We start from the raw sequence: 12,099 nt of genomic DNA on the forward strand, positions 1-12,099 counted from the left end.
GTATAAAAATATAATGTAATGTGTATATCGTATATCAGTTATTTTATTTTATGCTTTCTCTCCACATATTATTTCTTTAACCAACGATGGATAAAAGGGATCTAAGGAATCTTCATTACTAGCAACGGTTAGTAGTACCGAGTAACTGTTATGTTATGTATAGTATGGTAAATGAAGTGCGAAGCAGACAAAATTTCGCAGCCATTTTACATTTTCATCAACCACCAACACATATCATAATGGCGAAGGGATGACTCCAGTAGTACATATGTGAGTGTGTGAGTGGCTCTGGTAGGCTAGAAAACCAGCCAAGCAACCACCCACAATTAAATGGTTTCCAAACTTTGGGGATGAATGCCATACGAAAGAAAAGCCAAAACAAACACAATAAAACGAAAAAAAATTAAAAAAACTAAAAAGTTTAAGCAGAAGTGAAGATTCGATACACCGATTTCTCATGGATTTTTTAAAACATTTTGGTGGAGAATCGCTGTGCATTAACAAGTCCCCGTTGTCAAGTGACAAGTAGATCGAATCAATTCCATTATGTAAAAATATATGCCATGGCATCACGAAAACAGCAGACACTTACACATATGTAAATATCAGCATGTGTATGTACATATGTATGTTTCATGAATCGCATAACCGTAATCTGTAGCATAATAAACGAGCACGAGCAACGCGCATGTCATGAACTCTGTGATATTCAAACATACATACTTACCTACACTTACGAGGACACAATCGTCATATACAAACACACTCACAGCATTCGCATTCGCTTGAATACAAAAGCAGCAAGGACTTTTAGCCGGCAGTGGAGCGGCTACTGGCACCACTTCTGCAAATTGCACCAGTTAAACACACAAGCAAGCCGAAGGATCAACGAACAATGCCAACGAATATCATAGACAGGAGTAGACAGCAGCGACAGCGGCAATAAAGGCTGCAGCAACAATCGCCTCACAGCCTCATTAAAACAACAACCGCAGTGACACTCGGTAAAGCGAATACCAAACTCTCATTGAGTCGCTAAATAAATGTGCGGTAATTAAGTACCTTGCTAATTAATGAGTCCAGCCGCTGCACTAACAGTACAATAACGAGAATACAGCATTAGCAGCCACAACACCCGGCAAAGCAAGAGGGGGGCACAAGCCCCACAGAGGCAGAATGCATATGTATGCGCATGCATGTGAGTAAGTGGCTGAGGTTCTGTGCCAGGCAGGACTGAATGTGCGCCAGTGGCGTATATGTAGTTAACTGTATTGTTGTTTCTCTGTCCGACATTGTTTCTAGCTAAGGCAGGAGTGAGGGCTATATTGTAGAGACAGTAGCTTGCAATTTGCGCACTGCCCACAGGGTCCTTCGCTTGCTATGGCAGCGTTTCGCTGTAATTATCATTACCAGAGTACACATTATCGACATTGACAATGGCAATAATAATGTTAGGTACGAACGGTGCGAACACTGATTCAAAATGAATACCAAGTTAGTCAAAATGATTTTCGTTGACTTCGCATATCCTTGCAATAAAATAATATAATAATTGTGATATTTCATCTTTTACGATTGTCCAGTGAGCGTTTCATGACATTTCATAGATTGGAAGTGAAGTTATTGCGTTTTCAGTGACCGTATGTTTGTTTTATCGAAAATGAGCTTCGAACAAACAGCCAACATTTCATTTTGTTTTAAAATTAGTAAAACTTTTAGCGAAACGTTTCAATTGATGAAACAAGTATATGGCGATGATTGCCTATCCCGTAGCAGAGTCCACGAGTGGTTTTAAAGTTTTCAAAGTGATCGTGAGTACAAAAATGACGATCAACATGAGGGTCAATCAAAATCCGTGATCACCGGAAATTCCATCGAAGCTGTGCGTGAATTCATCAAAAATTAGCCGAAATCATCATTGAAATTCATGGAAATGAAGTTGAACATCTCCAAAACATCGATTTATCGCTGTTTGATCGAACTTTTGGGCTTACGAAAGGTGTGTGCATGGTTTATTCCGCACAAATTGACTGACGACCGTGCAAAAAGCTGTATTGAAGCAGAAGGAGACTATTTAAAATAAATTGATTTTGCCGAAAAATCCATTTGTTCTATTTTTTTAAGTCGTGTTTAATTTGGAAAGCTCTTTGTAACTCGATGGAAAAGGAACCAAAGATTAACTATACTACTGCTAAAATCATGGTATAAATTCTCACGAAAATATTTTTGGGAGATTCTTAACATATTTATATTTAGTTATTTTAGGATTGTAAGTGAAATAGAATCGTCTGATTTCATATATCTTTAAAAGATCAAATTTCCCCACGGTAAGCTAACCGAGCGTAGCTGTAATAGCTGTTAATGCCTACAGCAGTGCCAACCAACCGCGCGCTCCTTCCTCTACAACTACCACAGGCCAGCTGGCCGAGCCACCCACACAGCCGCCTGTCCGCAAACATAATTTCCATGTATTTACGCTGCCTGTTTTGGTAGCAGTTATTTCAAGTGGTACCTTAACGACTATCGAGTTGAGTCAATTTGAGTGTCTGTCTGGTGGTGGGAGTACCGGCGAGCCGCCTAGCTGACGGGTGTCTGCAGACAAATTGCAGGGGTAGGCTACAGCCATTCAGCCATTGATAGAGTTAATTGTGTTTTATTAACACAAACACGACGATAACGTGTTGATGATGATGGACGCCATTGTGTTTTTAATATGTGTAGTTAGTTAATTTGCGTGCTACAAGAGCGTGTGTGCGCTGTATATGCTCGTATACATAGGCGTATACGTAACTTTGTTAAGGATGGAAATAGTTTCAATTCAAGACCAACTAAAATTTTATTGAAAGAAATATACACCAACTTTCTACTTTACATGTTGCATAGTCCATCAAGTAATCATGATAAATATCTGAAGCAATCTTATTTGCAATGCCAGTACTTCACTCAACGCTTAGGTTTTATTAAGAACACAACCTCTGACGTACTAAATTAAGTTATTTTTACGCATATTTTCTACAAAGGTGTTGGAATAACATTGGCTCACCGATATCAATGCCATAAAAGCTGGAATTTGGAATGGTTTCATGCATGGCTTAGCGTTAGAAATAAAATTTCAATTTCATAGTTCTCTTTCTCTTCTAACATACTCTTCCCTGTTATGAAAACCGAGTTACATTTAGAGTTTAATAAAATCTGAATCAAATCTAAAGCAGAATCGCATCAATAAGTTCGAGTATTTTTTCAGGAGCCAACTTATTTCGTAAAGCATTCTCTTAATATTGATTTAGAATTCACTAAGGAGTGTAATCGAAAATCGCCAAAACATAAAACGAATTTCCAATTAAAATATCAATCAAACCAAAATTCACTGAAGCATAACATACATATAAATAAATATGTATATATGAGTACGGTGATGGGTGAATTTCGAACTTCATTCATTGATATATATGTATAAGTAGGCAGGCATGTAAGTATTCCATGTGTGTATTAACATTTTTGGATTTTTCACAAATCGACATTTTAGAGAGCTTTTAGATTTGATAAAAAAGGTGAAAATAAACCGATTTTCAAAACATTCGTATTTTCTATAGAAAAGAACATTGTGCTGCTCATAACCAGAAATGAAACGAAATGCGAATAGAATATGTCGAATTCAAAAATGTATGAATACATGTATACCAGACATACGTATACATATAAACATTTGTGTTGTTGGGAGCTAAACGCATGAACGAATGAAAGCATACCCATGAAAGACCGATTTATACACAAGCATAGCTAGATACTTCCAAAAAGCCACAAAACTCATACAAATATAAACATCATGTTTGCTAAACTAAAAACCAGTCAGTATCGCCTGCACCCAACACGCAGTTAAAGTGGGCGCCTTTCCCGTAACCATATGTGTGTATGCAGGTGGGAAAGTTCTTTTTATTGCATTGCGAGAAATAGACTACCATTGAAGATTGAAGTGGAAATCTAGAAATATCGCACATTGATTTATACAAAAATGCGATTTGAGTGAAGCAGAATTGAAGTGTTGGTTGGTTGGTACATTTTCAAGTAGAATATTTCGAACTCAATTCAGTAAATAAAAAAAACAAAAGCTTATTTTCGTAACACTGTTCTTTTTTACTGTTGAGTAAACGTAATATTTTAATTTTATTTCATCAGTGCTGGCAGTCAGTATAATAAGTATCATGGGCTAAGCCAATATATATTATCGTATAAAAATCTATGGATTGTGATTATAAATCCATTCCGAATTATTTAATATAATTAATTAAAGTTATCATTTTTATATTTCTATATCATTAAGTTAACGAAATCTCTATAATATGCTGCATTAGGAACTACACCCATCAAAAAATTCTTAAAATGCTCAACTTTTGAGAGAACTAATTATTAATCGCTTTGTAAAAACCACAAGGAAAGCCGTAGGTTTTTCTGAACAGGGAATGTAGTATTTTGCGGTTATATTAACTACTTCTGTATTTTTTTGGGAAAATATAAATTTGAGTTAATCACAATTTTATTATTCTGAACGACACTTTGAAATTGAAGCAGAACTTTAATTTTGATTAACAAATGCGATTACACTGATTTTTTCTTGAGAGAAGTTGACCATTATATTTAATAAAAATATTGTTACAACTCACCTGACATGTCTTCACTGTGTTCATCGTCGTGCATTTCATCATCACGATCTGCATTACTGCTGCTCGAACCCCAACCACGGCCGGCATAATGGCCCAGCGATCCAGTTCTGCCGGTAAACTTATTCGGATCCAAAATATTTTCCACCGAGAACGCTAAGCGTTTGGTGGCCTCTTTCTCCATAGAAGCATTTGTCACCGAAGACGCTGTTGAAGTGGATGTTTGTACTGATCTAGTAAGATCAACCGGACAGGCCTATAAACGTAATAAAGAGAAAACTGTGTTAATGGATAAGTAATTGAGAAGGTATAGAATCACATATATATATCATCACATATCATATATATATATATAAAACTAAACGAACTTCGATGAAACTCAGCATACAGTGATCATTTGAAAATTATCAAAGCTTTTCGATATTTTAAATAATTTTGAAAACAAAGCGCTTATTCCAATACATAAATATACTATCTCTATAATTATTTTTACTAAGATAATATATTCTATAGTGTAGATTTCTGAATATTAGATAAGCTTTGCATCTTAACTGCTAGTAGCTTCTAGCTTTCAGGAAGAAGAAGATTGATAAAAAATTAAACAACGAAAAACCAGAAGAAACTCGTATGGATATATCAAAATGTTATTTTCACAATCACTTAATATCAACACTTGAATTAATCATTATTTACACAGTTCAAAAATTAACAAAATCAAAGGAAATGCTTAAAGTATCGCTTGTATGGTATAGACGTGTGCTGCCGTTTCCTCAAGTGGCAGTCACTATTTTCTGCTACTAGAAATTTCACTACAAGAAACTAGCAGCTTCCTCAACTTTTTACGTTCTCAACATTAACAGTCCTGTAACCTGCCGGGTTTAAAGCCGGAGTAGTACCCTCAGGTACATAAGCTTTTTAGTTGTATGAGACCTAAGGTAAGTTTTCAACTGATTTTATTTATTCTAAGCACAAGTATGCACCGTTATTTAAAAAAATACGCTCTTTTATTTTCTTTGAGATAACTGAAATATGGGCGATATATGCGGTATAAAGTCACCTGGAAGTTCAAATTATTCAACGCATTTGTAACACACAACATACTACTTTCAAGACAGGATTCTCTCTGTATTTAATTTGGTGGCAATATTGGAGAAAACGCGTTCCAATTTATTACTATAAATTATGTAAATTAGAGAAAACTCTTGTGGTTATATTATTTCCAAAGTAGTAAGGGGTCTGCAAACTATCACTACAACTTTTTGAATACAATTAGTACACATGATACTACTGATATCAAACTATATACGGATGGATGGATGCGGCACTTGGATAAATGCACTGGATACAGTAAATTCGATGAGCTCGAGAGAAAGAGCATCCTTTAACGAATTTCTTTGGATTTCCTTCTGAAATAGACCGGAACTTGAGAGAATCTTTGAACTATTAAAAATCACCTTACACAAATGTAAAAGTCCTACCTAAGATTTGTCCATGCGTAGAGCTACGTATATTGTTCTACGAACCCGCTAATTAGCTGAAATTAATATTAGCTGTTTTAAAAAATTTACAATAAGCTCGAAAAACTGCGTCTTTACATAAGGGTGTTTTGATTTATATGTAGTTTCACAGCTGTTCAAGTGCTCCTTTCTAACCAACAATAACTTAAAGAAAAATTTAAAATATATATTGGAGTTATTTATATTATACTAATACAAATATGCGATAAATTCCAAAAACTATAAAAATCTCAAAGGCTTAGCCCATTCTTTAATATTTGGTGATACTTTTATGATATTGTATGAGGCTCTCAACAAACCGACTTCTAAAAAAATAGTTCTGATTAGTATTTAAATTACAGGAACATATTATCAAACATAAATATTGAAAAATTGTTAAAAGAATGTTTGATTTGCTGTAGTGTATAAGAAAATATTATCCTTTACATTCATTGTATCGTGTTAAAGATTGTAAAAAGATTAAAAGAATATTTGATTTGCTATGGGCTAATCACTTTGTTTCCCTAAAATTTTAACATAAGTGGGGACAATACACGTAAAGTGGTTCATGACTTGACTGAACCAAACGTTTTAAGAGCGGAAGAGGGGACAAAATATTCAATATCTTTGAAATGGTGTGATGAATGAACCAAACTTTTTTTGCAGGTTATTAAAGGTGAATATTTTCCGCATAGTTTTTTAGCTTGAAGAACACATTAAAAATTTCAATTGTTTACCAAAAAATTATGTAAAATATTAAAATTTAAACAAATTAGTCGTAAAAAATATTTATAATATATTACAAACAGTTTTCTTTGACTTCACAAAATTTCATCGAAATATCTCAAGTAATTTATGAGGCGATAATTGTAAATTGTATACCGCTCTAAATTTCAACTTTCAATAACTTTAACAAAGAAAATAAAGTTGACGAAATATTTATATCACGGAGTATTTGTCTGGTCCTCTTCCTAATGAAGTGTACTTTCATGGACCACTTGAAGTGCTTTAACTCAGTGGCAACTATATTGGTTTACTTTTCTTAAAATTCTTTATATTGGAAATCTAAAATCTAAGACATCTTATGATATGAAACTCCATATCGTTTCCGAGGATCGGAGACGTACCCGGTGGCAAAGGACTGTCAACTCGACAGCATCCGTTTATAATGGATTTCTGCTTCAACAACAACAACAACAACAAAATTCCAAAGTAATTATGTGGATGAAAAGAGAATTATGTACATAATTTATTATGAAGCTACGATTAACCTATTGACTCATCACTAAAGTAGATAACATTTTTATCAAACATTGACACGCAAATTCATTCCAGGTATGCATTTCGGAAGACTCACCGTAGGTGTGCCATGTGATCCATCATTGCTATCCTCATCATTCCCATCTACATTCAATTCCTCACTGGTATCACTGCGTGCGTAATTCGCCGCTGCGATTTGGCGTGAAGTGGCCGCAGCTGCAGCTGCTGCCGCCGCCAGACCCCCCAACTGTATTCGAAAGCCATAATCACTAAGATCCGGGCGAGAACTCGAAGGTGGCAAACACAGACCGGACGCAGCGGCGGGAGTGGAGGTACTCGACGCGGAAGCAGCTGAGCTCAAACTCACCGTGGAGCGGACAGCTACAGCTTGTGCCGCAACCAGTTTAATTCTTTCCAGATCCATGTCATGCGGCGTTGGGAGTACTGATGAGGGACTACATCTGGCCATTTGGGTAGTATGTGGAAGAGTATGCGGGCCACTGGACAGCATTGATGAGGGTGGTGTTGACAATAGGTGATGTTGTTGTTGCGACGAAAGTGCCACACTTCCACTGACAGTGGAAGCGTTGGCTGAACTAAAGGTTTGTTGTACGGAATGTTGCTGTTGCTGGTGTTGATGCTGCGGCTGCACGGGTGAGAGCAGTTGCGGCTGTTCGGAATGCGGTTGAAGTGGTGATGTGGGTAACGATAGCGGTGAACTGGCTGGTGATGGAAGACGTTGCAAATTCGAAGCAGCTTGCAGTGTCGTCGGCAAACCGACTAAGTTTGATATTTGCGGACGTAGTGGATGGAAATCCGCTAATAGATGAGAATTTGGATGTGTGTGATTTGCTGTTGAATGGTGGAGGATATGCTGATGTTGCTGATGCTGGTGCTGATGGTGATTTTGGTGGTGCTGCGCAGCGGCGGCGGCAATAAATTGTGAATTTTGCAACAAATGTGGATGCTGTTGCAACAATGCCGCATGTGGATAGGACAATGGCTCGGGGCGCGTCAGTTGGCCAGAAGCATCGTTACTATCGATCACCTTACGTAACGGTGGACTATGGTACGTAGATGGCGGTGGTGACACTGACCGACGAATATTGGACTCATGTTTACTACCATTTGGGCAATTGCCATTAGTATTGTAGTTGCTAACACTATTACTGTTATTGTTATTATTATTTTTATATTTTTCCATATCACCGTGTTCCGGAAAATCACCGGCTTTCGCAGTAGGACTCAGACGATTTACTACATTTAGTTCAGTCATTTGTTTGAGGCGCTCCAGTGAATAGCGTAGGCTATCGCCATTTGCATTGGATATTTTACCTGTAGAAGTCATGGTACTGGTATTGCTACCGGCACACCCATCAGTAACTGATGGGGATTGTTGGTTAATAATGAATTTCGGTATCTTCGATGTCGACGAAGAGCACGCGATTGTAGCCGTTGGCGTGGCGGTGACGGCGGCATTGCTGCATGATATCTCCGGTGATGTGTTTGATTTGGGCGACTCTGGATTAGAATTCGGACTCAGCTGGTCACCGACAGTATTCGCTGGTGAAGCTTCGGCACTTTTTGCAGGTGACTGAAGCATCACCATTTTGCCGAATAAATTTTGAGACACTATTAAATTATTTGATTGGATTTTGTTAATTTCTCTAGTTTTTGATTTCACGATTTTTTTTTTTTTTTTTTTTTTTTTTTTTTTTTTTTTTTTTTTTTTTTTTTTTTTTTTTTTTTTTTTTTTTTTTTTTTTTTTTTTTTTTTGCCACACACGACGTTCCGACGCACAAGGTCGTTGAAGTCTTAACTTGATAGTTCAAAGTTCGAATTCGGATTCCTTACACCATGCCTTCACTTGTAGTAATGGCGCTCGCGGACGCCGTGCAAATACTTATATTCCTCGCGGCCGACACTATCAATTTACATGATGCGGAGGGAGACAATGGTCAACGAAATGCGTAAATACAATCGACCTAGCATCGGGAATGTTTAACTGCTCATGGGCGACAAGCGATCGAGATATTTAATTTGCGTCCGCTTCGCGTCGTTTAAGTACTTGTAACTCTGATGACAGCCAATCGACTGTTACTGATTTCACATTACATCCGCATCCGCAGTGCGTACTTTCAGCAGTCAGGCATCCCACTCAGGTGCAAGGGATGGCGCAACGTACTAAATCGGTGGCAATACATAACTGAATGCTCTTAAGCAGAGGGTTGCTGTGTCTTACGGGTCGGATTTTATGTCACTCGGATTTGTTACGCGGCGTTAATCTAATTGAGTTGCACAGTGGCCGACTATCTGTTTGTAACAAACAAAATGCTACTGAGCGGATGCTGAGCACTGCTGCCAAGTTCACCCAGTCACTCATACTAAAAATATTGTCGTTTGTGTGCGCATTGTCGGTACCGGTGGTGCTTCTGGTTACTGTAGTGGTGGAGAATACGTAGCTGGTACACCCGGTTCTGAAAAACATCTGTTGCAGCTCTTCGTTGATGAGCCCAAATTTGAGTGATTTCTGAAGAGCGAAAACAAGCCCCGCCTTTCTCCGCTGATGGAAAGAGAGATTTAGTTTTTCAATGCTTTTCCTTGTATTCATTAGTGGATGGTGGTTTATATACATATATTATTGTAGTTGCCCCTATGCAGGCTGCTATATGCGGCATCTTTTGACACACCGTAACTACACTCGGTACTTAAGTTTAAAGGATCAGTATCACAATCTAATGATTTAATTTGTTTTCTCCTCGTTAGCAAATGTAATGGTGTGTTCCGAGGCGACTTTTCATTTTTTTGCATGCATCACTTTGCACGACATTGTCCCGTACACTCACTTATTGTAGTACATACAAGGTGTGCCCTAAATCTATCGAAACTTTTTCAATATACATACATATAATAAAATGTAAATAACATTATCTTTGAAAGTAATTATTTTTACAAAATAGTTTCAATTCAACTCAATAGAACGTCTGGAATGATCAGCTAACGCATATATAGAATTTAATATAATTAAATGCCTGGGATATCAACATAAAATGTTCCTTTCCTGTGGGTTATTAGTTATGAAAATAGAACATAATCATGATCTTCATTTAACTAATGTGGAACAAAAAACGAGCTGACATTTGTTTTACCTAAATTAAAACTTCTGCATAATCTCTTTACTCATACTTAATCACTAAGCCAACATTCTCGTAGTGAAATCTGCATCAATACCAATAATTTCACAGACCTTTTCCACGAATTTTGCATGATTACTTTTGGATGACGTAGACTCTGATAATTTAAATCCGCAGGAAAATATTTAAATCGTTCAAACCAGGCAAAAATCGACTCATAAAATCATCAACATAAACCTTTTTTTTTATCAATTATCAATAGGATGGAATTTTATAGAAATAGCGTTGGATGTGGTATGATTTAAATAGAAATTTTGATTCGTTTTGGGACCTACCTTCTATGTCCATATCGTCACCTGAAATGCAAAATAACGTAACAACATTTTAGAAAATTTACAGTAGTATGACTGAAACACGAAATAAAATGGAACATGAGTGAAAAAAAAATTAATATTGGTTAAAACTGGTTTATTTTTGAGCGCAGAACCTGAAAATGTTAGACATTTGTAATATTATGTATGTAATTTGAAGTAGTGAATCGTAATCAATAAGACATTCAATTTCGAATTTTTTGATGATACGTTGTTTGGCATTTCTCGTGACGATATATATGTATGTAGATGTATGTAGGTGTATTTAGGGAAGTTCACTTTGTGATGTTCGCCATCAGTCCGCCTCTGGACGAACGACTCCAACGTCTCGCGAGAGTACTGCGGATGAGAGCGTTAGAGAACATTTTTTGTATGAAGTTTTGACTTCACGCCCACTACTCTCGACCACCTTACAGCCTCCGACTATAGTCTCCTGCTTTGAAGGATGTGAGTAATTGTCAAATTATTTAGCGAAAAATTTGTTTGTTTAAACGCATGGTTGCACGGCAAATGGATTTCTCGGTTTTGTTTTAAAGCACTTGCTGAGTTTTTTATTGTTGCTTGTTTTTATTTAGACTGCCTCCGTTTACTTATTTTAGCCACGCACATAACGTTGATCAACAGTGGTGTGTTGGTGTCTGTACGTATCTCTCCGCTTATGTTATTGTAGCGGCACATACTTATTTACGGTTTTTTGTCGTCGCTTATAATGGGTGGCTGGCAAGTTAGATGGCGATTTGTCTGCCAGTTGTTGATGCTTGAATGCGATTTTCTTTGTAGTGTTGCCAATTCTCGTTGAACGTAATTTAATTGCCAAATAGCTACATAAATGCCACATACAACATACACCCGTAAGCCTGTAAACCTTACACTCACACTAATTCCGGTGCATGCTCATATGTTAATTGGGTATCGTTTGCGACGGCTAATTAATTAAAATTCACCATGCATTACCATGTAAATTTGCAGTATCCACACGCTCATACCCTGGCATCTTTAGTACATTCATTTGTACATATGTATGTATGTATGCAGGTTTGTACGCATTGCGTAAGAATTTGTAATAATTAAAGGGGTTGACAAGGCATCATTCATGCAGGATTTCACTGATTCGCCTAATTTTCTTCTACGCAAAGTAGTTTTTGCAATGAAGTGTTTTTTTTTTTTTTTTTTTTTTTTT

At 36.8% G+C, this 12,099-nt stretch overlaps 1 protein-coding gene across 1 annotated transcript in view; it reads right to left on the bottom strand.

Annotated features, from left to right (window-relative positions):
- LOC108976553 (homeobox protein slou) overlaps positions 1 to 9,067 on the bottom strand; it is a 22,570-nt gene extending 13,503 nt beyond the window's left edge. Inside the window, exons 1-2 of the mRNA XM_018945748.1 lie at positions 7,512 to 9,067; positions 4,662 to 4,914 (exon numbers count right to left, since the gene is read on the bottom strand). Of these exons, the coding sequence (XP_018801293.1) occupies positions 4,662 to 4,914; positions 7,512 to 9,023 (1,765 nt within the window). The 5' untranslated portion in view covers positions 9,024 to 9,067. The remainder of the gene's footprint in view (positions 1 to 4,661; positions 4,915 to 7,511) is intronic.
- Positions 9,068 to 12,099: the final 3,032 nt, after the last annotated feature.

This window comes from Bactrocera latifrons, unplaced genomic scaffold (assembly GCF_001853355.1).
Source record: "Bactrocera latifrons isolate USDA-ARS-PBARC rearing strain unplaced genomic scaffold, ASM185335v1 scaffold_78, whole genome shotgun sequence".
NCBI lineage: Eukaryota > Metazoa > Arthropoda > Insecta > Diptera > Tephritidae > Bactrocera > Bactrocera latifrons.